This window comes from Rhinatrema bivittatum, chromosome 9 (genome assembly GCF_901001135.1).
Source record: "Rhinatrema bivittatum chromosome 9, aRhiBiv1.1, whole genome shotgun sequence".
NCBI classification, from domain to species: Eukaryota; Metazoa; Chordata; class Amphibia; order Gymnophiona; family Rhinatrematidae; genus Rhinatrema; species Rhinatrema bivittatum.
Genome location: NC_042623.1, coordinates 165,955,090 through 165,981,950, shown reverse-complemented (window position 1 = coordinate 165,981,950; position 26,861 = coordinate 165,955,090). Strand labels below are relative to the sequence as shown.

The window sequence follows — 26,861 nt, the reverse complement described above, 5'->3', positions numbered from 1 at the left end:
CTGTTTTCACCTTTACCATTTCCTTTGGAAGAGCATTCCAGGCATCTACCACCCTCTCCGTGAAGTCAAATGATGTCTTCCACCCAGAGGACATGCTGCAGTGATGTTACTGCAGCGCCTTCCTCCAGGGCAGACAGTACCAAATTATTGTATAGCTATACAACAAAATGGCACCATCCGCTCTGGAGGAAGGCGATGCAGTAACATCTCTGCAAAGTACTTCATTTGTAGTCACCAGATCAAGCAAAGAAGATATCAGAAGCCATGTTCCTGGGCCTGGACTTAGGCCTGGGTCTCAGTGACAGTGATTAATTGGCCCAGATCTGGGCCTAGATCTTGGAAACCGGGACCCGGCATTGGCTGAGCCCTGTCATCAGGCCTCGGGCTCAGGCCTTGGTGACCTGAACCCAGCCTCTACTTGGCCCAGGTCTCAGTGACAGGGATTTGGCTCAGATCTGGGCCTAGATCTTGGAAACCGGGACCCGGCATTGGTTGAGCCATCTGCCTGGCCCCAGTATCAAACCCAGACCCAGGCCTGAGCCTCTGTGACCAAGATCTGGTCTCAGTCTGGCCTTGGCATTGTTCCTGGCATAGGCCAAGGCCTGGGCCTTGGCAACCCTAAACTGACCTTGCCTGGGCCTAGGCCTCCATTTTTCTTTTATAGTGAAGTCAATGGGGGCCTCTCCCCAGTGACTTCAATGTAATATAAAAAAATAACGTAATGAAAAAAAAATATCTATTTTTCATTCCTAAACTAATGAAATGAATTGGGGGCAAAACCAATGAACTGAAACAAATGTTTCGAGGCTGCACATCCCTGATGTTGGGGATAGATTTGTATATTTGGGTAGGCTTGTGTGTGGAGGGGTTCTATGGGTGTGATTAATGGGTGGTAGTGGTATTTGTGTATGGGGAGTTGTAGGGTATGAGGTATTTGGTGGGTATGTCTGTGTGTGTAGGTGGGGATGTAGTTGGGGCAAGTGTATGAGAGGTATACGTGTGAGTACAAGGGTGTGTGACTTGAGCAACTGTCATTTATTTTCCCTGTCTCTGTGGGGAAGCAGTGTTGGGTGAATGTTGCAACTATGCAGGGAGCAGGTGTATGTGATATGTGTATGTTTGGGGGGTGTTGGAGTATTAGAATGTGTGAGGTGAGTGTGAGGTAAGAGGTTGAGGAGTTTATTTGTATGTGTGGTGCGTGCATATGAAAGGTGTATGTGTGTGTGTGTGTGTGTGAGGAGAGTGTGTGTGCTTTTGTGGATGTGGGTGTTTGTATGTTGGAGGCATGTGTGGGAAGTATGTGTATTGAGAGGTGTGGAAAAGGGTGTGTATGTGAGGGTTTGTATATATGTAGTGGGTATATGCAAAAGGGTATATGGGAGTGTGCATCAGGGGTGCGTGTGTATGTGAGAGATGTAAGTGTGAGTGTGTGTTTTAGTTTATGGTGTGTGTGATGTTTGCAGGGGTGTGTGTGTTTGGGGGAGGTGGTGTATGTGATGTGTTGGTGTGTGTGACAGTGTATGTGTGTGGGGGAGAGGAGGATGTGTGGAGGGAGGGTGTGTTGTCTGACGTTTGGAAGCCCCCTTTTGTGTCATCCTTTGCCAGTCATTTCAATTTTTTTCCTGTTGCTGTCAAATTCAGATTCAGATATATTTATTGGCATAACAACTTCATGTATTGCCAAAGCAATACATAGAGAGGAAGATATGTAAAAGCCATTTAGATGGATGACTCACAAGTTATCCGTCTAAATGGCTTAAACGGCATATTGAACCTCTTATCCATCAAAATCATAGCCAGACATGTTGTTATCCAACTATAATTTAGCCGGATATAAAAGGGTGTTCCAGGGAGGGGTCCCGTTATCCGGCTAATTTAGCAGAATATCGGGTACATCCAGCTAAATTAGCCGCATAACTTTAGATCTGCTGGAAGCAGGTGGGGCTATATAACTTGAAACTTAACCAGATAAATTCAAAAAAGAATATATCCGGTTAAGTTACAGTCAAGAAAAAAAATACCAATGCTGCCTTTCCCCTCCCCTCCCTCCCACCCGAGTTGCAAAGGCCTTCTGGGGTCGACCTTTCCACCCCCAAAAATGGCCCATTTAATTAAAATAAAACTTTAAGAGCATCTAGCAATGGTAGAAGCGCTGGGCCAGGATCGCGGTAGCAAGCCATTAAATTAAAAATTTGGCATTTAAGGGGGAGTTGGAGCAGCAGGTGGGGGAGGAGGTTTCCTGGCACTATTAAATATTTATTTTAATTAAATGGACTGTTTTTTGGGGGGTTGAAAGGTTGGCCCCGGAGGGCCTTTGCAACTCGGGTGGGAGAGAGGTGAGGCGACAGGCTGCATTGGTATTTTTTTTTTCTTGAACATAACTGGATATATTCTTTTTTGAATGTATCCGGTAGGGATGTGCAGAGCAAAATTTTATGTTCATATTTTTTATGTCCGAAAGGGGGTCCCACTTGCGGCCAATATGGACATAAAAAAAATCCAATGAGTTGGGTATATGTACATATGTGCAAAAAAAAAATTTAAACCCCCTCACCCTCCTTAATCCCCCCCCCAGACTTACCACAACTCCCTGGTGATCGAGCGAGGAGTGAGGACGTCATTTCTGCAATCCTTGGCGAGAAGCATGTGACGTCGGTGGCACGTCGAGTGACGCGGCGTCACGTGATTCCCGGCTCGTTCGCGCCGGACGGCTCGTTCGGCCCAAAAAGAACTTTTGGCCAGCTTGGGGGGGCCTCCTGACCCCCCCAAGCTGGCCAAAAGTTCTTTTTGGGCCGAACGAGCCGTCCGGCGCGAACTCGCCGGGAATCACGTGGCGCCGCGTCACTGACGCGACGTCACGTGATTCCCGGCAAGTTCGCGCCGGACGGCTCGTTCGGCCCAAAAAGAACTTTTGGCCAGCTTGGGGGGGCCTCCTGACCCCCCCAAGCTGGCCAAAAGTTCTTTTTGGGCCGAACGAGCCGTCCGGCGCGAACGAGCCGGGAATCACGTGACGCCGACGTCACTCGACGTGCCGCCGACGTCACATGCTTCTCGCCAAGGATTGCAGAAATGGCGTCCTCACTCCTCGCTCCATCACCAGGGAGTTGTGGTAAGTCGGGGGGGGGGGATTAAGGAGGGTGAGGGGGTTTATATTTTTATTTTGGCTCAACAATCGCGATTTCCCACATATCAAACATATCTATGTTCGATATGTGGGAAATCCGATCGTTTATGTCGAATCAATTTTTTAAGTAAAAAAAAAATATGAGTTGCATTTTACTAATGCGGTCAATCCGAATGCACACCCCTAGTATCCGGTCAAGTCTCAAGTTAGATGGCTAACCATAGCTGAAGCCGCACATTTTACTTTCAGAAATTAGCGCCAACCCAAAGGTCGGCGCTAATTTCTTCCAGCACCGGGAAAGTGCACAGAAAAGCAGTAAAAACTGCTTTTCTGTGCACCCTCCTACTTAATATCATGGCGATATTAAGTCGGAGGTCCCGAAGAGTAAAAAAAGTAAAAAAAAATAAAATTTGAATTCGGCCCACGGCTGTCAGGCCAAAAACCGGACTCTCAATTTTGCCAGCGTCCGGTTTCTGAGCCTGTGGCTGTCAGTGGGCTCGAGAACCGATGCCGGCAAAATTGAGCATCGGCTGTCAAACCTGCTGACAGCCGCGGCTCCTGTCAAAAAGGAGGCGCTAGGGACGCACTAGTGTCCCTAGCGCCTCCTTTTGCCCGTTTTTACCGCTGGTCCTAATTTAAATACAGAATCGCACGCATCGGCAAGTTCGCCCGCTCTCCCGCAGACTTTACTGTATCGGCCTGAATGTAATTAGTTGATTAGGTTGGTTGAAACATTCTTCTTACCCACCAAAAGGAATTCAACATAAAAAAATGGTAAATAAAAATATATTTATTAAATATTTAAAAGATGAGTGTCGACAGTTCTGGGCCTGCTTGGAGCTAAACAGCTAATCAAAATGTGAGTGCATTTTGCTAGCGACCACTCAAAGGTCAGTTTTACAGTTTGCAGAGAAGTCATCTTCACATAGACACGTTATGATGAATATCAGCAGCTCTTATCTTTGATTCCTTTTTCTTTCCTTGGCATTTGGGGGCAAGCCATTCCTCTCGCCTTCTGTGGTGGTAGAGCAGGTGGCATGCCTCCTCTGTCACTTGGTGACACTGGGACACGTGGCTTCCCTGGTTCTTTTCTGTTTGGTGGTGGTGGTGGTGGGGCAGGTGGCTCCTCTCTGTGGCAGGCCTGGAGGAAGGCAAATCTCCTCCTTTGATAGGGCTAAGAGGAGAGAGTGGAGGCAGTTGGTCTCTGTCAACGCCAGCACCTCTATCCCTGAGTGGGTAGAGTAAGATGGTTAGCGTAAGCCTCTGGTCCTGTCTCCTGCAGGAACGGAGAGATGCATTGTATGTGTATGTCCAGTCCTCTTTCCTGAGACGAGCAGAGGAGAAGTGGTCTCACTCTGACACAGGACCTCTCTTCCAAGGGCTGTTTCCCCACAGTGCTAACTTTAACTGTCTCGGGCCCCAGTCTCCTCTTTTCTAGATATCAGCTTCACCTTATTCCCAGAATTTTGTTTAGCTTTGTTTGAAAACAAAAGGAAACGAGGGTGTTTTGTGGTGCTTTTTCAATTTGTTTTCAAATGAATGCGTATCCCTGGAATCTGCCACCTTGTCCTCCAAATGCTGCAGCAATTACAAGCACAGTTCTTACAGGCATTGCCTCCAAATGCTGCTGCGATTAGTAGCTTGCTCATCTAAATGCTGTTACAATTATAAATACAGTTTTTGCAGAATTCCTCCCCCCCCCCCCCGAAAAAAAAGCTGCTGCATTATAAATTAGGAATGTGTATTTGTTTTAAAATGGCTTTACATTTTTAAAATGTAAAGCTATTTGCATGGATGTAGAGGACCTATGGGCATACATTTACCACCTATACAGCAATTTTTTAAATGTCTACTTCTATAGGTAAAGCACTGACCTGCTTGATTGGCTTTTAAAATTATCCTTTTTGTGTGTTTGATATATATTTTTGAAACTAAATGATCAAAATGTTTTAATTGGCCTATTCAATGATTTAAAATGTTCTATGCAGCTCTTCTCATAGGAAGGACAGTTTTCAAAGGGATTTATGTAGCAACTCAGGAATTATGTGGCTACATCCTCAAGGCTGATTGTTTCTCACTGCGTGGCTAAATATTTCCCATTCAAAATGTAGGCATTTCTGAGTGCATGGTTTAGTCAGGGAAGATAACTGTTCACATACTTTTGATTTTTCAAGAATATATTTGCATCATCCTTCAAGGTGGTACAAATCTATACATGTGCTCTTAGCTCCCGATCCCTATCTCTTCCTGGTCCCAATCCTGCTTTGTAGTCTGATACTGGTCATTCATGGCCCAAGACCCTGATGTGCAGTTTGATGGCCATTCCTCCCTCTTGATCCCTGATCTGCAATTCAATGCCCTCCCTTCTCCCCCAGATCCCAGTCTGCTGTGTGATGCTCCCCCTCCACCACTCTGGACCCCAAACTTATGTAAAGGAGCCTATGGTCCCTTCACTAAGGTCTGTGTTTCTCCCTTTGGAGGATAATTGAAGATGTCAGTGAGCAGGGCCATATTTAAAACTCAGGTGCCAATAAGCATTAGAGTGGGAGTAGTCCTCCCAGAAATCAATGAAGGGTGCAGGGAGTAGTCCCCTCTCACCATAAGAAATCATTGATAGGTATGGGAATAGAGTCCCTCTTCCTCCCAAGAAATCATTAAGGGGTTAGTCCACCCTTCCCACTCCAGAAATCATCAAATGGAGTGATCTTCCTCTCTCTCTTTGACCTTCTGTGGCAAATCTTCACTCATCTCTGGGCCTGCCAATGCTTTCTTGTTCATCCATGTCCAGAGCAAGAAGTTGAACCAAACTCAGTGGGAGGCCTGCGAGCTTGCATCCATGTGCTCACAGACCCTATAGTGCTCTGACCCTTACATGGGTTTCTCTGGCCATAAGAAGCCTGTGTTGGAGCAGGGGATGGGTTGTTGCAATGCCGTTGAATGCAGGCACTAGCTCATAGGCCCTGTTCTGAGTTTAGTTCAGCTTCTTGCTCTGGAACTGGATGAAGAAGAAAGTGTTGGCAGGCCTGGATAGCAGCAGCATCAGTAATGCTCCATCCACTTGCCTACCAAAATGTGGTGCCAGAGGCAGTTGCCTACATTGCCAATGACTAAATCTGGGCCTAGTGGTGAGTACACTGAATCATTTTCTATGGGATTCCCCTTTAGGAGTGGCCACAATGGTATAATCCAGGGTGTTGATCAGAGAGCCTAAAAATATTTTAATCAGATGAGTTTGCAGTGAGAAAAGGAGAAGGTCATTTTGCGGAAGGAATAAACTTGTCTTCTGTCACAAGTGTTTCCAGAGTCTATCGGTGGGTATAGAGGGCCACACAGTAAAATCCTGGAAATAGGTATTCCTGACAGATCCAGCACTAGAATGGACAGCAGCCCTGCTCTGAGAGAGTAAATCTCTCATTTTGAATCTGCGTCCTATAGGATCAGAAGACCCTGTTCTGAATTCATGTGTGTGAAGGAAGAATTATGTAGGCGTAGTGAGACGTGGGTGTCAGAAGACTATCCAGGGGCACCTAGCAATGTGGAGGAAAGAAGAAAGGAGAAAAGGGGAAAGCTGTTCTTCCGGTATTCTGATCCAGAAGTCCAAGAGGGTTCAGAAGAGGCAGGAGAAAGCTATAGCAAGGAAAAAGATTCAAGCAATGGAGAAAGGTGTCATTGGGAAGTAGGAAAGCCAAACATCTGCCCAAGGCTACCTAAGTCCCAAAGAAGGGAGGGAAGGGATCCTAAGACACATCGGAATCCCTTTTTACAATTTAAGAACCTGTTGGAGGACTTTAAAAGACTGTACAATTTGCAACTGTTCCAAGAAGATACTCTACACAAAACATTGTGTAGAGTATCTTCTTGGAACTGTTTCTATCTAAAATGGGTTGGGCCTTGAAGGTTAATACTTTCCTCTGCTGAAGAATCCAGCCCAAGGTTTGGAGAGAATTAATCCCAGACTCGTCCCTGTGCCGTCCCAGGAATGGTATGTGTAATGGCCCCCAATAATCCTTGTCTCCTTCAAGAGAGAGAATTAAGGGTTACACTTACATGGGTAGCCCCCTGCCTCCTGCACTAGCCTGGTGATAATATTACTCCCCTGCTGCCCTTTCTTCCTCCCTCCAGCCCATGTGGACCTAAACTCAGGAGGAGGGAAGCTTGCCTTGTCTCTTCTCCGTGCTGAGCTTCAAATGCTGTCAGTGATCTAGCTGGCAAATTTATAGCTGAAAATTATCCTAAATGTGGCTGGATATATTATAGCTGGCTTAAGTCCAGGCTGCTCACCTGACTGGAAATTGCTCCCTAAATGTTTGGGGACCCCTACTTTAGGGTATTAAGCACAGCAGCTAACCTTCCTCAGAGATTGCTTAAATGCTTTTGGTACGCTGCAGATTTTTGGCTTTAAGTGACCTCCTTACAGAACAAATGTACTCTCTTTCTTTAACAAGAATATTCCTGCAATCAGTATGCTGAAATATGGTTTCTATTTCTAGCAGCTTCCTGGTGATACTAATCCACATAGAATCTATAATGAAAATATAGATCAGTTATGTTGCAGCACTTAAAACAAAGTGCATTATGTCAACCAGCCTAGCAATAATGCATGCATCATTTGCATTAAGAGAATCTTGCCTTAAGATTATAACTGCAGTCATCCCGCTTTATGTTCCTCTGAGAACTCTGAAGCTAGGCATGGCTTGTCCTGGCTAAGCTGGCAAAAGGTAATAGGATTTGTTCTTGCCAGCCCTGGGGAAGAGAGGGCCAGGCAGAACTGGGTGTGGCTGCCGAGGACAAGGGTTGCTTGGGAGAATCTGAAAGAAAGGAGGGGGATTGCTAGGGGAATTGGAATGTGAGGAGGGAGTTCACTTTTTATTTAGTGGTTATGTTGATTTCTGGAGGAATTGAAAGAGGAAGGGTGAGGGTGGGAGGGCTCACAGGGTGTGGCCTTGGAATGTTGGAGTTTGTGGTAGGGGGTTCAGGTTGGGTTTAGTGCTCCTGGGCTAACTGGCCTGTCACTTTGGGCTGGTTATCCCAAGGAAGCATGGACACCTAATAACATGCTCCCTTTTAACACAACCCTTTCCATCAGTGCAAAGTCCATGGTCTTTGCACCAGTTTCCAGGGAGAATGTAGATGAGGACTTTGACTGTGAAGCTTGCCACGGGGACAAAGTATGTGCAGTCACTTGCACCTGCTTTTTCTGCAGGTGGAAATTTTCTTGAAACGTACATGCATAGATTTGAAAATGCAATCTATGTGGGCACTTTTTCTCTCCTTACCTAAACTCACTCCTAGTGATGCCTTCTCTCAGCGCACTAGGAGCACGTGTTCCACAGTGTGAGGGTGTTCAGGTGCAGGTTTCAGACCAGCGAATGTGGGTCATATACTTTTTACCCCTGTAAATTGCTTTGTAAATTGCTCTTTGAGTGTACACATGTTCTGCATATCATTATCTTGATAAATTGGGCACTAAAAACTGATTTATTGCAGGCAGATTTTGGCAAGTTATCCACAGCAATCTTCTCAAATAGAGCATTTTTAGTGCGTAGGCCCTATAATGAATTCTGAAGCGGGGGTGGAAATGAAAATAGTTCTAAACATCTTTGTTTCTCCGTTATAAAATACTTTAAACCCCTTCAAAATTGCAATGTGATTGCTTTTTGTGTTGGAAGATTAGCACCCTCAATTTCTTCCTTTCCCTTCCAGTACTATACATGATGTGCCAACCTTTTCTTTATAGAAGATTAACCCTCCCCATCTGAGTACCTTGTTCTTTTTTCTTTGTGTTGTCCGTGCTGTGATGTCTCCAGAGCAATTACTTAACAACTGTACCCAGCACAGGAAGTTCTCATTATTAATTCAAAGCTTGGCCAGTGGGAATGTGATGCCAGAGATAATTCTTTCTCCAAAGAAAGTAGATCTTATTACAGGTCAAATTAATCTTCCTTTAGTGTGGGTGAGATGGAAATTCTTGGATTTCATTATGGGGACTGATGCAACTATTTGAAGCAGCAGACCCTATTTGCTCATGGGCAATGATGCAGACATTATAATTACCTTAGTAATATCAGAAGCTGATCTCATGTCTTTTCAAGTGACACAAGGAAATATAGAGCAAGCATCATTACTAACATCCAAAAACTCAGTCCTTGTAAACTGGCCTGTAACAAGAGAGTTGGAGTCAGAGCTGGCTTTTATGGCGTGTGACCTGTACAGCAGCACAGGGTGCCATGCATGAGGGGACGCAACCCTGCTGGCACCCCCTCCCCCATACTCTTCCACATCATGTAGGCAGAGGTAAAGGGGGAGGGGGGGATAATGGTGTAAACCAAAGAGTGGAGTAGGAAGAGAGAAAGGGATGATGGGTAGGAGAGAGAGAATGGGATATGCTATGTTAGAGTCACCACTACTGTTGAAGGAAGGAGTGCTGTGCCAGAGCTGCCACCATCAAAGAGGGGAGGAGAGGATCACCAGTTTCAGTTTTTGCACAGGGTACTGGTTAGCTTAGAGCCAGCCCTGGTTGGAGTGGAAATTATCCTTCTGGGAATTAACACTGGATAAAATCTGAAAAAGGGGGCTACTTTAGTGTGTCATTACAATTAAATCTGTTGACCTGGAAAACCATATTAGAGAAATGGCTTATTTCAATTTATCCTTGGAGATATAGGGGGGCAGTTATCATTAAACTGGTCAGATTGTTTTGAAAATTGCCTTCATACAGGACAAGTTTCAAAGCGATCTATCTAGATAATTGAAAAGTATCTGGATATATCCCTGTGTTTGAACCTTCACTCATCCCCACCCTCAAAAGCTCGATGTAGCTGCAAAGGCAGCTATACTTAACCACAGGCAGTAAAAAGGTGCATGCTCTGGGCAGGAGAAGGGAAATGCCCACAGGAATCTGATTTTCAAATCCCAATGTTTACATTTCCACACGGAGTCTGCTTGCAGTTAAAGCAGGTACAAAGTTAGCCGGTACTTTTGTACCCACAGACCTTGTTGAATTTAATTTGCAAAGAGAAACTACCCAGGTTGTTTCTTTTTTAAAATCGCCTTGAACATCCACAAACAGTAGCGTTAGATCTTCTGCCTACTGAAAACTGCCCCTATAGTGGCTTGGTTAACTCACATAGGGGCTGATGCAATATTTGTGCACTCGAACGCCCCTAGCACCTCCTTGATAATGGGAGCCTGTGAGCGTCGGCTGTCCGCTGGTTCGGAAAACAGATACCGAATTTCTCAGCGTCGGTTTCCCTAAATGGCGCACAGCCAGGGGTTCAGGAAACGGATGCTTGTCAAATGAGCGTCCGTTTCCTGCACCAGACTGCAGGTGCTTTTTTTTTTTTCTTTTTTATTATTTCTGTATAGATTTGTTCCTCCTACTTAATATTGCAACAATGTTAAGTAGGAGGCTATACAGCTAAGCAGTTTTTTCTGCTTTTCTGTACTACTTTTAGGCACACTCAGCAATTAGTGCCTGGATGTGCACTGGGGAGGCACTAATCCCCTTATTGGATAAGGCCCCATAGTCTTCCTGCCAGAAGAGAGTCTAGAACTCATGTCTAATGACTCTTGAATCATAGCTCAGAACTAACCACTAGACTTACTATTCCTCTGCTTAAAAGCTTGCTAAAGTAAAAAAATTATGAAAAGTGAGACCTTTAACATTCTATTCTCTTCTCCCTCTGATACAAGGCAATTGTTAGGAAGCTTTTAACAGTATTGGACTTGTGTTTGATTATATTATACAAAATTAATGAATTTGTCTGCTGTGGCTTTTTACCAAGCTTAAGAGGAGTTTTGTATGGAATAGGCTTATCTAACTGCAACACAAACCGCTACACCTGTTCTCATATGAGAATCAAAAAAACAAAGCAGAAAACAGTATAAAGAATTAAAGTATTTATGGGGGATAAGTTACATTTATACTGCAAAACTTTTAAAGTGCTAAATTCACATTATTGCAACTACCATCCTGTGCATACTACACCTAATAAAATATTTTTAACAAATACCCAAACATCTTATTAAAAATCCTAGATTGTTCGCAGTGTTAGGAAAATAAATATAAATATGAATATAAAAACTCAATCTCTCCTATCAGTATAAAGCCAGTGTTGGTCTTCTCCAGGAGAAATGTAGTATCACTGTTGATCCTTTCATGAGACAATTCCAATTCTTCTGTCACAAGAGGAAAACCATATATTCATCAATGTCACTCCTTGCGTCCTATAATCCTTTCTTTTTTTTTTTTCAATTCATATTTTATTAATTTTTCACAAAGTATTTATACAACATACTTTGACAGGAAAATGAAAAGACGGGTTCTTCAAACTTGGAATCATATTATTCTTTACATGCTTTTCTGGGAGGAATTATTTATAGATAGGAGAAGGCCCGAAGTTATAGGGAATTACAATAAAGTATTAAATCAATTAAAGAAAAAACTGGCTTAACGCTTATGTCGGAGCATTTTAACATGATTGTCATGGTTAACCTTGTCCAGTTAAGCTATCAACATTCCTGGCATACAAAAAAAGACTTTAGTTCTACTATTGTGAAAACAAAATGTTCATCTTTATGCCATACACAACACCTACAAGGATATCTTACTACATAGGTGTACCCTAAAGCTAACACTTGAGGTCTTAAATCTATAAACTCCCTTCTTCTAACCTGTGTTGATCTAAATAAATCTGGAAAGAATTTCTCCATTTGTCCATAGAATTCTGCATTTTTATTTTGAAAGTAACCCTTCATTACAATACTGACATCTCTTTTGGTGACGAAAGATACCAGCAGTGTACCTCTGTCCAAAATCTCTATGGCAGAACTCTCAATAAACTGTGTTAAATTCTCCATGACTCCCAACTGGTTTCCTCCAGTTTTCTTCATAGACTTTGTCAGGAAATAAGCCTTATTAATTAAAGGTACCTATGATTCATCAAAATTTAAACATTCAATTAGAAACTTTTTTAATGTACTTTGAGTATCCTTTCCTAATGTCCTAGGAAAATTGAGGAATCTCAAATTCAGGTGCCTTGTGTAATTCTCAAGTGATTCCAACCTTTTGGACTACATACCAATATCTTTAATCAAGTTAACATTCACTACCCGCACTTGAGTAGTTTTCTGTTCCATTTCAAACATCTTATTTCCCAGTTCTTTTATTTGACCTCCCAGATTTTGATTTAGGGACTGCATCTCCACTTCCACCTTTGAATATTTGCTTTCACAGTCTTTAACTAGCTGTCCCAAGCTAGCCACAAGTCCCATAATGTGTCCAGAGTAACAACTGCCAGTTTAGGGGGGGATTGAAATAACTCACCCCCTTCCCAGACAGACGATATCCCTGTTGCCTCCACCTTTTGAGCCTCCTGGATCCTGCGTTCCTCCTCTGCCGGGTCAACTGGAGATAAAGATGGTACAATTTTTTCCAATGCCCTAAGCCCTATTGATTCCAACGGGCTCGAGGAGAATTGCGGTTCAAGTACAGTTTCACCTTTTCTGCATCCCCTTCCCATTGGGTAGATGACATCATCACTCCGCACCGCTTCCTGGAGGCTCGTCCATGTCGCTGGGGCCGGCAGAGATCTACAATCTGGGGAACTGAGGGTGGTTTCCCCAGGCAGTGATGAAGCTCTCTCTCCAACCATAACAGTGGGGACTTCATCTCCCATTTTCTCCGACATCAGGGCTGCAAAGGCTGTAATCATCTTTTGGCCAACAGGTAACAAGGGTTCAGGAGGGTTTACCCGTATTTTACCTTTCCTTTTCACAGGCATCTTGATTAGTAAAGAGAGAACTCAGAGGAGCAGCTTTCCTTGCAGCCATTCACGCCGCCATCTTGGGTCTCCGGTGACGTCCCATAATCTTATTAAAACCTTCTCAACACAAACACTGTGAATGGCTGGTTTCCAAAACAGATACTATGCATCATACAGCCTCACCACTGGATAAAGCTCGCTGATTATATCTTCCCATACAAAATTATTCTGGCTTTTACAGCTCATATAGCATCATTGGAGCTCATATAGCATCACTGGATAAATCCCACTGGTTATATCTTCTCATAAAAACATTCTAGCTTAGCGGTTCTTATTGCATGCTTAGTCAATATTTCAGATGCTGCAGCATTTTGTGAAAAAAACAAAAAACTTTGCCTGCATCAGAGGAAATAACATCGATTTGTAACAAAAAATACATTAAAAGCCAACATTCCCATGCATTCTGGCCAACAGGTAACACGGGTTCGGGAGGGTATACTCGTATTTTACCTTTCCTTTTTGCAGGCATCTTGATTAGTAAAGAGAGAACTCAGAGGAGCAGCTTTCTTTGCAGCCATTCACGCCGCCATCTTGGGTCTCCGCGCCTTGAATGTTGAATGTTGTGTACAGTTCTGGTCGCCGCATCTCAGAGGGGATGTGGTTACAGGGGAGGGGGTGCAGAGAGGGGCTACCAAAATGACAGAGGGAGTGGAACGGCTCCCCTGTGAGGAGGGACTGAAGAGGTTGGGACTTTTCGGCTTGGGGAAGAGACGGCTGAGGGGGGATATGGTGGAGGTGTTTGGAGTCGTGGGAGGTCTGGAGCGGGTAGATGTGGATCGGTTTTTTACTCTTTCGAGTAGTGGAGAGACTAGGGGGCAGTCCATGAGGTTAGCATGTGGTACATTTGAAGCTAATCGGAGGGGGTTCTTTTTCGCTCAACGCACAATTAAACTCTGGAATTTGTTGCCAGAGGATGTGGTTAGTGCAGTTAGTATGGCTGTGTTTGGAAAAGGATTGGATAAGTTCTTGGAGGAGAGGTCCATTACCTGCTATTAATTAAGTTGACTTAGAGAATGGCCACTGCTATTGCTAGCAATGGTAGCATGGAGTGGACTTGGTTTTTGGGTACTTGCCAGGTTCTTGTGGCCTGCATTGGCCACTGTTGGAGGTGGGATGCTGGGCTTGATGGACCCTTGTTCTGACCCAGTATGGCATATTCTTATGTTCTTATTTTACTGTTCAAATAAACCAAAAAGGCTAAATAGTTACCTGCTGTCTCTGTCAGCAGTTTTAACTATCCAACATGGTGGTATAAATCTCATCTACCCACATCACTATACTATTTAAAAGACCCCCCCGTCCATATGAGCTGAAAAGCCAGAATGATTTTGTATGGGAAGATATAATCAGCGAGGTTTATCCAGCGGTGAGGCCGTATGCATAGTGTCTGTTTTGGAAACCATTCACAGTGTTTGTGTTGAGAAGGTTTTAATAAGATTATGGGATGCAAGGAATGAGAACGATGAATATATGGTTTGCCTCTTGTGACAGAAGAACTGGAATTGTCTCATTAGAGGATCAACAGTGACACTACATTTCTCTGGGAGAAGACCAACACTGACTTTATACTGATAGGAGAGATTGAGTTTTTATATTCATATTTATATTTACTGTTGTGTTTTGGACATTGAAGTGTGGGCCCTTGGTGCTGTAAGAGATGGCACCTCCCACAGGGCGGGGCCCTGTGGGGACTTGCAGCGTTAGGCTAGCTCAAGGCAGAGATGGACACAGAGAATTAGCTTTATTGTACTGCAACGTAGAAGGTAACCCGCAGCACAGGTGATGACTCCAGCCAGGAGAGAAGGAACCAGATGGTAATGTTCCGTCAGTAGGTTGCAGGGTGGAAAAGGCAGTTACACAGTCTCACCAGGTCCCAAGAGGGAGATGGGTCCAGTAGTGGTCCATGGGTTGGTCGAGAACCCAAGCTTAGATGGAGAAGCCAATAGATCCGGTAGTGGTCCACGGTGCGGGGTAGGCCAAGGATCTATGGAGAGAGAGATGAGACAATGCAGAGACAGAACAGGAGTGGCAGTACTCAGTCTGATGCTGGTATTTGAAGTAGAAAGGAACCCCCAAGGAGTGGAGGTCCCAAACGAACAAGGCTCCTGAGGAGCAGGTATCGTAGGCATCCTAATTGGTAGGAGGTAACCCCGGAGGGTAAGGAGGAACGAGGCAAGGCCCCCGTGAAGCAGGTACGTAAGTCATCCTGGGGTGAGAGTACACAGAGCGGGAGCTTCTAGTAACATGGAGAGATCAGCATGGAGGATTCCTTGCTAACTCATAGAAGGAATCGTGAGCGGAGTTTAAATATCAGAGCTAGTGATGTCATGTGGTGGAGGTTCCTGCCATGATGCATGTCAAGGACGGGGCTGCGCGCGTGCGTGTGCCCTAAGTGACTCCTGGAGAAAGATGGCGAATGCAATCGCCCATGCCAGACCGGAGACGCTGGAGGGTACAGTGAGGAGAAGCGGAGGCAGCCACCTTCCCGAAATGAACTGAGTCAGGTAGAAAAAAGGTGAGCAATAGAGGGTGCAGCCTTTTGCGACCGACGGGCACAACATTTACTTTCCTAACACTGCGGATAATCTAGGATTTTTAATAAGATATTTGGGTGTTTGCTAAGAATATTTTATTAGGTGTAGTATGCACATGATGGTATTAGCAATAATGTGAATTTAGCACTTTAAAAGTTTTGCGGTATAAAAATAAAATGTTGTAAATTATCCCCCATAAATATTTTAATTATTTATAGTGTTCTCTGCTTTGTTTTTGTTTTTTAAATAGGCTTATACCATAGCAGTTAATATCTTTAATGTAGTATGATTCTCAATCAGGTGGGGCTCTTTTTTGTAGTGTGATCCATATAGTGTCAGAAGTATCTCTTTATCAGTGGGGTTGGTAATTAATCAGAATACATCCTATCAAAACCAGTCTCATAATCTAAAGGAGAGCTTCCCAAACCTGTCCTGGGGACCCCACAGCCAGTCGGGTTTTCAAAATATCCACAATGAATATGCATGAGACAACTTTGCATATCATGCAGACTCAGTATATGCAAACTTTACTCATGCATATTCATTGTGGAAATCCTGAAAACCCAACTGTTTTTGGGGTCTCCAGGACAGGTTTGGGAAGCTCTGATCTAGAGTGCCATGCAAAATACCTGGGTTCAGTTCCCAGAACCTGTTTCTGCTCAGTGAGTTGGCATGGACAAGGGTGCTGCACAGACAGCATTTCAGCCCTTGGACAGGGTAATCCTACCCATTACACAACAATGATACTTATAGGTGGGATGCAGACTGCTTGCTGTTAGGCATTGAAGCAAGCTGTGGTTTGAAGGTTCCCCTCTCTAACCAGGAGTGGGATGATTAGATCATAGAGGGAAGAGGAAAAGGAATATAAATAGTTGGGAAAACCTGGGTAATTGTAAATGAAGGCTTATGATATGAAAGCCCTAGTTGGGGCAAGTTCTGATTTGAGCTGGAAGCTTAGAGGAGGAGGAGGAAACTATCAGGTGACAAGGAAAAGGGTTCCACATCTAGCATGGCATTCTTTTTTTGGAATTGGTTGATAAAATGTTGGATCCTGATTTGGGATGATTTGATATTCTATTGGGAAGGCTCTATGTTTAGGATAAGTTGAAGTTCTCTACTAATGGCAACCCATGTTTCAAAGAAATAAAATAACAAATCTATGAATGACTCATGTCATTTGTTTTTATTTTTTTGCCCTGTCAATATCTGTCGACATTGAACTCAGATGTAATATTTCCTGTATAGAAAGACAGAAAAGAAAGAAACAGGAGAGGAACAGAAGGCCTTGTCAACTAGTCAGTGATGTCTAATGCATTTTCCTGAGAAAGAAAGTATTCAGAAATGCACACTATGCTCAGAACTGTCAGAGTTATACAAGTCAGGCTGAGAGAAAAAAAAGAACACCATTGGGTCCTATCTTAATTTGATTGTCATATAGTTATCTTTATATGGTACTCCACAGGAAGGTAAAAGCCCATTGCATATTAGGGGTGTGCTTTCATTTTGAAACAACATAAAAAGTGCAGTAAAACAGCCTGTTTCATAATGTGTTGTTTCAAAATGAAATGAAACAAAACCCTTAACAAAATTCTTTGGGTTTTTCTTTTCATTTAAAAAAATAGTAGGCACCCGCCTGAGCCCAGTCTCCTGCCGCTGCCATAAAAAAACTCAGCACCATCAAAATTAAAAAATTCAATCATCCTCCCCACCTCACACCTTAAGCCCTGCATCCTCCCCCCGCTGGAGGCCACTTACTCCTTCTGTGGGGTCTCCAAAGTTCAAATGGGGCAAAGCTTCTTCCCCGCTGGGTCCTGATTTGAAAATGACACTGTCAAAAAAAAAAACAACCCTGCAAAACAGAAAAGAAATGAAAAAAGGAAATAAAACAACTTATTGTTTTAGTGCACATCCATATGTGCTGCAAAGAAAGGCATATTCCTTCCTAATTCCATATCTGTTTTCAATTTGCTCTAAGGGACTAGGATTAAGATAAATGCTTTGTTTTCAACTGAGTCCTGATGGAGCATGGAGATAAGGTAACTTGATCAAAATTAAATAGAGAGCTGGAGCAAAGGGAAACTGATTTTGGTACTTTCAACACTGGGATATCCTTTTTGAGAGCTAATTACGTATAGAACATGTCCTCCAATTACAAATGTATGAAGGATTTATGCTATTAGAGAACATTTTTTTTTTAATTTACTCTTTATTAGATATTTCTCAATTATAAACCAATATCACATTTCTGTGCATTACATAGGCAATTCAATGTGGAAAGCAATAACAATTTACATACATTATTAAACCAAATCCTATCTTTCACAAAGAAAACTATAATGTTGGAGGCCTGATACTATATATATCATTATATCGAATATTAACTTCAAGGAGAGGGGGTTGTCAAATCTATATTATTAGACTGTACTATTGCTGGATCAAGTGTTCCCAAATTTATCTCACTTTTATCCCTCAAAAACGTTTGGAGGTGAGAAGGTTCTGTAAATATATATTATTAGAGAACATTTAAGGCATACCAGCACAATCCAAGCTTTGGATGCTGTCATCCGGTTTGTGTTAAACCTATTTATGTTGAAGTATTTTTCACAGTATCTGTTGCCCTAGTCATTGTTTAACGCATATGCCTATTCTGTGCCCCTATCCATATATGTTAGGGTACTTTATTGGATCTTTGAGTTCTGTATCATGTTTACAATGGGACACGTTGATGTTAGCTGCAAAAGTTCATAAACTTACTTATTCCTTCCTTCAAATGACTGGTTGACAGTGTACTATTTCTCCTTTTTCTTGTTTTAATTTCTTAGCTATCATAAACCCGAAGCAGCCAAAAGAGACACCCAAAAGTTTCAACTTTGACTATTCCTATTGGTCACATACCTCGGTAAGTGCAGTTTAAATTGAAAATGTTGATAATATACTGATCTGGGACTCTTTTGCAACAGGGACTTTGCAATAACTGTTAATCTGGCAGGCAATTTCCGAAAGAGAAATAATATCTGTGTTTTGGTATTTTCTGGCAGAGTATATCCTTAACTGGAGCTTCTTTATATAGCCCCTGTTTTGGTGTTTGCTCGAATGATAGGGATCACACTCAGTCCCAGGGCTGAATCCTGATAAAGCCTCACCCAAAGCTGGCATGGATTCTCTGAAATGGGGGAGGGTACACTTCTAGGGCCCAACATGCTGTATAATAGTCTCTCTAGGGTGCAGACTTAGGGTTTAATCTCTTGTGTTCATGTGCCAAAACAAATCACACTGGACACTCGGCTGGGTGTTCCAAATTAAAAGTTTACTGTGCTACTTGGTCAATGGTAATCAGTTGGCACCAAACATATTTATTAGCAAGTTATCACTCCCCCTGTTACCTGTAAACCAGCATGATGTGATTGTATCATGAATGCCGGTATAAAAAAGTTCTAAATAAATAAATAAATACATATTTTCACTTAGTTATATCTTTGATTATTCCCAAATACAATTCCAACTAAATATGTGTATGTGTCCCTTGGTATTGGTCCCAGGATTTCACTCTCTTCAAAAAAGGTGGAAAGATAGAGTGCCACCAGTGGAAGGAAAGGAGAAATGACTATTTACCCGATAATTTCTTTTTCTTTAATGAGGACAGGTTAATCCACACCAGTGGGTTATGCACCTCTACCAGCAGATGGAGACAGAGCAAAGCTGACATCATGGTATATATACATCTGCACTGTCATCAGCCTGCCAGCATTCTCTGCAAAAGCCAACTGTTGACAACTAAACAATACATGATCATAACTATTAATAGACAACCATTCAAGCACTCAGTTAAAGGAAAACACTAAACTCAGACAAGAATTGTAATATCACTGATCTAGGGACTGGATCTGACACTTACCAGTAATCTCCAGAAATGCAGCCACTCAGGAGGACAATAGTACCACCATCTGGCAGCCAAGGGTGGGAAGTTAGATTAACCTGTCTTCATTAAAGAAAAGGAAATTATCAGGTAAGTAGTAATTTCTCCTTTCTTAGCATTCAGACAGATTAATCCAGTGGAATGTACCAAAGCTACTCCTGAACAGGGTGGGAGACTGCCTGCGGTCCGATCAACAACGCACGCGCGAAGGCCTCATCCTCCCGGGCCTGCACATCCATGAGGTAATACCTGGAAAAGGTATGTAAAGAGGACCACGTTACAGCTTGGTAAATGTCAATGGGAGGCAACAATCTAATCTCCTCCCATGATACTGCCTGAGTCCTAGTGGAATGAGCAACTGGTGTTCAGCATCCACATACGCAGCCGTGATAATCTCCTTAATCCAGTGGGCTATCATATCCTGCAACACTGGCTCACCCTGTTTAACCCCACCGTGGAATATAAACAGCTGGTCCAACTTCCAGAGAAGTTTAGAAATCTCTGAATACCTCATGATATGCCGCTTTACATCCAAGGTCCGAAACAGATGATATTCATCCACATCTCTTTCCCTGTTCAGTGTCATCAGGGAAATTGATTGACTCTAGAGAAAATCTGAGACCACCTTCGGCAAAAGGATGGAACAGTTCATAGCTGGACCACCCCTGGAGTCACTTGCAAGAACGGTTCCCAGCAAGACAGAGCCTGCAATTTGGAAATTCTTTGCGCAAAACATTGTCCTCAAAATAAGTAATCTCAAGGAAAAGCTATATAGTGGTTGAAAGATGGGACCCGCCAGAAAATCCAGAACCAGATCAAGACTTCACAACCTTAAGGGATAACAAAGATGTTTCACCCCTTTCAAGAACCTGGCCACATCCAGATGGGCCAACAAGGGTTCACCATTCACCTGACCTCAGAAACAGGCAAGAGCCACCACCTGTACCTTCAAGGAATTAAGGGCCAAGCCCTTAATCAACCCATCCTGTAAAAAATCCAAAATGAGCGGGATCTTAATCGAAGGAGGATGAACCACTCGCTCCTCACACCAAGCCTCAAACACTCGCTAAACCGGAACATAGGCTAAGGAAGTGGAGAACTTTTGTTCTTGAAGCAAGGTGGAAATCACAGCAGTGGAATATCCATGCTTCAGCAACCGAGCCCGCTCAAGGTCAATATCGTAAAACAAAATCGAGTCGGATCTTCGTGAAGAATAGGCATTTGCCATATCAGATCCCTGATGCCCAGTAATTGGAGAGGAGAGTCCACCAGGAGCCTCCACAGATCTGCATACCATGGCCTCCTGGGCCAATCTGGTACCACCAGAAGCACTAACCTCATGTGTCTCTTGATTCTACAAATCATTCTGCCCAACATTGGCCATGGGGAAAAGGCATATAGAAGCTTGCCTTCCAGCCACTTCTGCATGAGGGCATCAATGCCCAAAGACTTCAAATCTCTCCTGTGATTGAAGAAGCAAGGAACATTTGCATTGTGTGATGTCACCAGCAAGTCTAGAAATGGGAGGCTCAAGTGACCCACTATGAGCTGGAATGCTTCGTTTGACAATTCCAATTCTCCTGGATCCAGACTCTGTCTACTGAGAAAGTCAGCTCTTACATTGTCTTTTCCTGCAATATGTGAGGCTGAGATCTCCTGAAGTTGTACTTCCGCTCATTCCATGAGTTGGGCTATTTCTTGCGACACTTGCTGGCTCTTGGTTCCTCCATGTCGATAGATGTAAGCCACTGTCGTTGCATTGTCCTACATTATTCAGCCTGCTTGACCATGCAAGTGGTAGATGAATCACAAGCATGTCAACAAATGGCACGGGCTTCCAACTGATTGATGCTCCAGAGAGACTCCTCTGAACTCCAGCGCCCCTGCACTGTCAACTCCTGACAGTGAGCCCCTAACCCTGGAAGCTTTAATCCATTGTGAGTACTAGCTAGTACTGTGTTCATTGGAGAACGCCCTTCCTTATATGATCCACTTGCAACCACCACTGCAGTTGAATGCTGATCTCCACCGGTAACTGAAGCTGTATCAAGTAGTCCTGAGACTGTGTATGCCAATGTGCAAGCAGCATGCGCTGACGAGGATGGATATGCACCCTTGTCCATGGAACCACCTCTAGGGTGGCTGAAATCAACCCGAACACCTGTGATAAGACAACACCATTAGGCGTATTGTTTCTGTCAATAGTTGCACCTGTGCCATCAGTTTCTGAATGCGGATCTCTGTCAGGAACACCTTACCTTGCTTCATGTCAAAACAAACACTGAGATACTCCAGTGTCTGGGATGGCTGCATATTTGCTCTTGGCCAGGTTAACCAGCCAACCTAGTTCCTGTAGCAAGGAGATCACTTTGAGGCCTGAAGACTCTCTTCCATGCTCTTGGCCTGAGTTAGCCAATCATCTAAGTATGGGTGGACCAGAATGCCATCCTTTCTCAATACTGCCGCTACTACCACCATGACTTCGGAGAAGGTTAAGAACATAAGATATGTCATATTGGGTCAGACCAAGGGCCCATGAAGCCCAGTATCCTGTTTCCAACAGTGGCCAATTCAAGTCACAAGTACTTGGCAAGTACCCAAACATTAAATAAATCTCAAGCTACTATTGCTTATTAATTAATAGCAGTTTATAGATTTTTCCCCTAGGAACTTATCCAAACCTTTTTTTAAACCCAGTTACACTAACTGCTGTAACCACATCCTCTGGCAATGAATTCCAGAGCTTAATGGTGGCATGGTGGCCAAACTGAAGGGTAGTACTTGAAATTGATAATGTCACCCCCAAACAGCAAAACACAGGAAATTGTTGATGCTCCAGCCAGATGGGAATATGCAGATATACCTCTGACAAATCCAGTCATAAGAAACTCTCCCATTTGTACTGTTATTATCACCATGCGTAAGCTTTCCATTCGGACATGAGTCACTCACAAATGATGATTGACTCCCTTGAGATCCAGAATGGGGCTAAGGAACCCTTCTTCTTGGGTACAACAAAATAAATAAAATATCAGCCTATATTTTCTTGTGACATGGGCACTAGGATCATGGACCATGGACTGAGGAGCCTTGAAAATATACACTCCATTGCCTGGCTCTTCTGTGGAGAGCTGCAGGGAGACACCATGAAAACTTCCCAAGGAACGCTGAAAAACTCCAGAGCATAGCCATCTCTTATCACCTCCAGAACCCACTGGTGTACCGTCATCTTGACCGACCTCCAATAAAAAAAGAGACAGGCAACCCCCTATCTCCTGTTCCAAGGAGTGGGTTGGTACACCCTCATTAAGGGGGTTAGGGGGCACTGCCTCTTGAGCCTGTGCCCCATTTGGGCTGCCTGGGATGAAAGACTGAGACCTACCCAAAGATTGAGCCTTCTAAGAAGCCGCTCCTCTGTAGGGTTAAAAATGTTTGAAACCCCTAGCACAACTCTTCACGCCAAATGAGCGCAATGCCTGCTTTTTATCCTCTAGTAACCGAGGAACCTGGGACTCACCCCACTTATTGGCCATTTTTTTCAACTCACTCCCAAACAAGAGTGATCCTTTAAAATGCAGTTTCATAAGATTAGGCTTTGAAATTGTATCAGACGACCAATTCCTCAGCCATAGATGATGCCAGGTACCAGAAAACAACATGGAAGCCGATCCAACGTAACAGCAATGCAACCAAAACAAAATTAGATTGGTGTCAAGAAATACTTTAATTAAAGGTAAAAACCAGTGCCCAACTTGGACCGAGTTTCGCCCATACAATGTGGGCTGCTTCAGGGGTTATATATATATAAGAGCAATGTGAGAAAAAAGATGACCATTCAAATAATGTTAATTCCTTCACAATAACTAGTAGTGCAGCTACAGACATTAGATTAGGCACAATAGCTCAGAGTACAGTCTGTAAACCGATTAACATCTCAGCAAACAGGAAGTCTATTGTATTTGTCCACCATAGGAATCTTGTTTAAATTTACAGTACAAAACAGCACAAATGCACAAGTCGGCATCTCAGCAAGACATACTCCAGGAAGTAAGGATCGCCTTCATCGTCCATGCCATCCATGCCATCTGGGTCCCTATCATTATGACCCGCAGCAGGTGTTTGTCTTAGACATGGAATCAGCACGCGGCACCCCCAGCATCTTCAGTGTCTGTGAGATCAGAGCTGGCAACTCATCTCTATGAAAGAAATGCAACATTGATCTATACGGCTCCAACCCCAGAGGCATTTCCCCATACTCCAGGAAGTAAGAATCGCCTTCATCATCCGTGCCATCTGGGTCCATATCAGCGTGACCCACAGCAGGTCTAGACATACTCCAACGCTTACCCATGGCACCAGGCATGTGGGGATCCATAGCCTGCGATCCTGAACTCTTAGATTTGATCGGCTCCACCAACTGTGCCTGAAGAAAGGACTGCAGTCCTTGAAAAAGTTCCACCTAAGGGGCAGAAGGATCCATACCAAAACCAAAGAGTGTTGATCCTGCACCTATTGAGTTGCCTTCCCCTGCTGATGTACCAGTTAGGAGAGCCCCAAAACCAGGCAAAATCTCTGACACGTCCCCTTCCAGTCCCATTCCCGCTTCATGCTGGAAAGGGCCAGGCTCAGAAAAATCAACTGGAGATAACTCTCCCTGAGCCTCCAAGCAGCCTTAACACAAGTTAGAGGGGACTCCAAGCTGAGATGCCCGAATATGGCAAGAAGCACAAAGGGTAAGGCTCTTAGGCTTCTTTGATACTGGCGCTACTAGCAGCACACTCTTAAAATTGTCTGACAATTGTGCGCCCAACTGAGTTTCCACACAAGCGAGCGTGGCTACAGCACCCAAAAATAAGCTCTGTCCAATAAGTGCACACTACAGACTCTCAAAATTTAGACGTCCAATATGCGGTACCTGAGCACCCATCCGGGTGCACAAGTGTGAACCAACGTCAGAAACTGTTTCGTGGTAGACTTGCACATAAAAAAGCGTGAGAACACTGCTGCGGCCTACCACGCGGCGACTAAGCAAAGCGAAAAGGCTGCTCAACCCATCAAGTTGTCACGCTCCCCAAGCTCCCCAGAGGTGGGAACAGACATTGGATTGGCGCACCGAGGCTCAGAGACCAGCAGGGGAATGGAATACTTAAAATTATCAACCCTTCTTTTTTTTTTTTTTTATATTTACTCTTTACCTGAGCTCAGCCCATTCCGGCCGAGTATAGAGTTGGTCTCCAGCTGAGGGGGTAGACAGCAAAGGCCTTCACCACCATGCTCTGCTTCCTGCACCCTCTAGCCTTTCGGCTGTTTCTCTTTCTACAGCTAATTCCACACCAGAAAACCAGCTACCAGACTGAGGCACTCTGGTGAGGGAGGGATCTGCAGATATCACCTCAGGAAAATTCAACTGAGAGAGGGTCCATAAGGTATCACCATAGGACAGCAGGGCAAATTAATTTCCTTCTTCTTTTCACCTAAAACCTTTTTTAAGCAGCCCCAGTAGGGAGATGCATGTCCACCATCTGCTGGAGATGAAGAATACTGGTGGGCTGACATCAGCGCAGGGGTATATATACTGTGATGTCAGCATTGCTTCATCTCCATCTGCTGGTAGAAGTGCAAAACCTCACTGGTCGTGGATTAACCTGTGTAAATGCTAAGAAATCTCCTATTTCTGGTGGTGCTCTCCTTCCAAAAATACCTATGGTCACTGCTTGACTCCACAATCTCCACTCATCTGACTTGTTTTCCCAGGGTAGAGACTCAGGGTAATGTCTCCAAATGAGTTGATTTTGGACATGTCTTCAGTCTCTCTTTTCTCTCCAGATGTCCTTCAAATTTCCAGTTCTCTTCTTCAGTATTACTCTGGATCTTTCAGACTGAAAGAACCCAAAAGTCACACAGCAGGGAAAACAAAATCCTCTTCTTTCTTTTGGGCAGGAAGAGTGGGCAGAAATCTTTCTCCTGAAACAAAACTTCACCAAAAATCTCAAAGCACAGAGATGCCACCATCCAACCACTGGATATGAATTGGACAAAACTGGGTTTCTCTCTTCCTAGCTTATCCAGCACAGGGGTAAACTCCATACTGTGCAAGAACAAGGGAACCAGCAAAACAGAATAAAATTTACTTTAAAAGCATAATCATTGAGACAAACTCCACCAGTCAGAAGGTGTAGACCTACACTGTGGGTGTCACTTCCTACCCTATTCAGTCCAAGATTTGAGTGCAATTGAATAGGAATGGAGAAACTGACCAAAATCAATCCTTCTCCTTCAGCTTCTAAAACAAAAAGCCCCACTGATCCCAGGTGTCAGTTGCTCTTGAGCAGGCAGGAGACCACCATTCCAACAACCTCCAATGGGAAATGCTGTGGCAAATATGGTATTCTCTATTCCTACTTTACTCACAGGTCTTAATACTGGAGCCAAGTTTTAGTGGAGATCCCTATGGGGTATTTACATTTAGAAGGGAACACTTTTGGAAGTACCGGAGGGAGGTGTTCATGACCAGAATTGCGATAAGTTTGTTGTACTTGAAGTTCTATTGATAAAAGTAGCTATTGAAGAAATTAAACAGTCATCATCTCCTTTCTTTTCACTGGTTTTCCCCAGCCTCAGGATATTAACTATGCATCCCAGAAGCAGGTGTATCAGGACATTGGTGAAGAGATGCTGCAGCATGCCTTTGAAGGTTATAATGTCTGCATATTTGCCTATGGGCAAACAGGAGCTGGAAAATCTTACACAATGATGGGGAAACAGGAGAAGGACCAACAAGGCATCATCCCACAGGTAAATAAGATTAGCAAACTTATCGTATTTGCATGGAGGCCTGGGACAAAGTGGGGAGGAAATAGAGCTTCCCTAATCATCCTGTAGGTGAACTGGGTTTGGTGTAGTTTTGAATATTCAGGGGGCAATTTTCAGACTGCTTGCCAAAGTACCCGCACACTTTGCCTCAATTGTCAAAGAAAAATAGCTGCATACTTTCACTTTAAAACATGCCACAGGTACAAAGTACGCGCAGAGATTTGCACTTGCTTTTATCTGCGGGAACGTTATCCATGAAAAATAATGCATGTAGAGTTGAACATGCAAACTACGTGCATTATTTTCCTGCTGTGACCTAAACCCCCCCCCCCCCAACCCCCCAGGAGCACTTTTAAAAATGGTTAAAAGCATGTGCACTGTCGCACGGCACGTGTACTTTTAGCCATGTTCAGGAAGAGATATTTTCAGATGGCCATTTTACATGGGCGAAACGCTGTTTACCCGCATGAATGGCTTTGACAATTGTTCTCCGCGTATATGGTTCAATGGACTGTTTGCTTCTCTGCCCTGTGCTGGGATAGCAAGCCATGCTTCAGTTTAGGGTTAAAGGTAGGCTGGCAGAGCTGAATGTAGGCAAGTACTAGAATACCAGCAGTGCTGCTCCTCAGGACTCTGATTTAAATGGGTAG

The 26,861-nt window shown here is 43.8% G+C and overlaps 1 protein-coding gene across 5 annotated transcripts in view; it reads left to right on the top strand.

Moving 5' to 3' along the window:
* Positions 1–26,861, top strand: part of KIF1A (kinesin family member 1A) — a 416,621-nt gene that overhangs the window by 26,855 nt on the left and 362,905 nt on the right. For all 5 annotated transcript variants that reach the window (XM_029616880.1, XM_029616879.1, XM_029616878.1 and 2 more), the window contains exons 2-3: positions 18,305–18,381; positions 26,014–26,193. In XM_029616880.1, the coding sequence (XP_029472740.1) occupies positions 18,305–18,381; positions 26,014–26,193 (257 nt within the window). The remainder of the gene's footprint in view (positions 1–18,304; positions 18,382–26,013; positions 26,194–26,861) is intronic.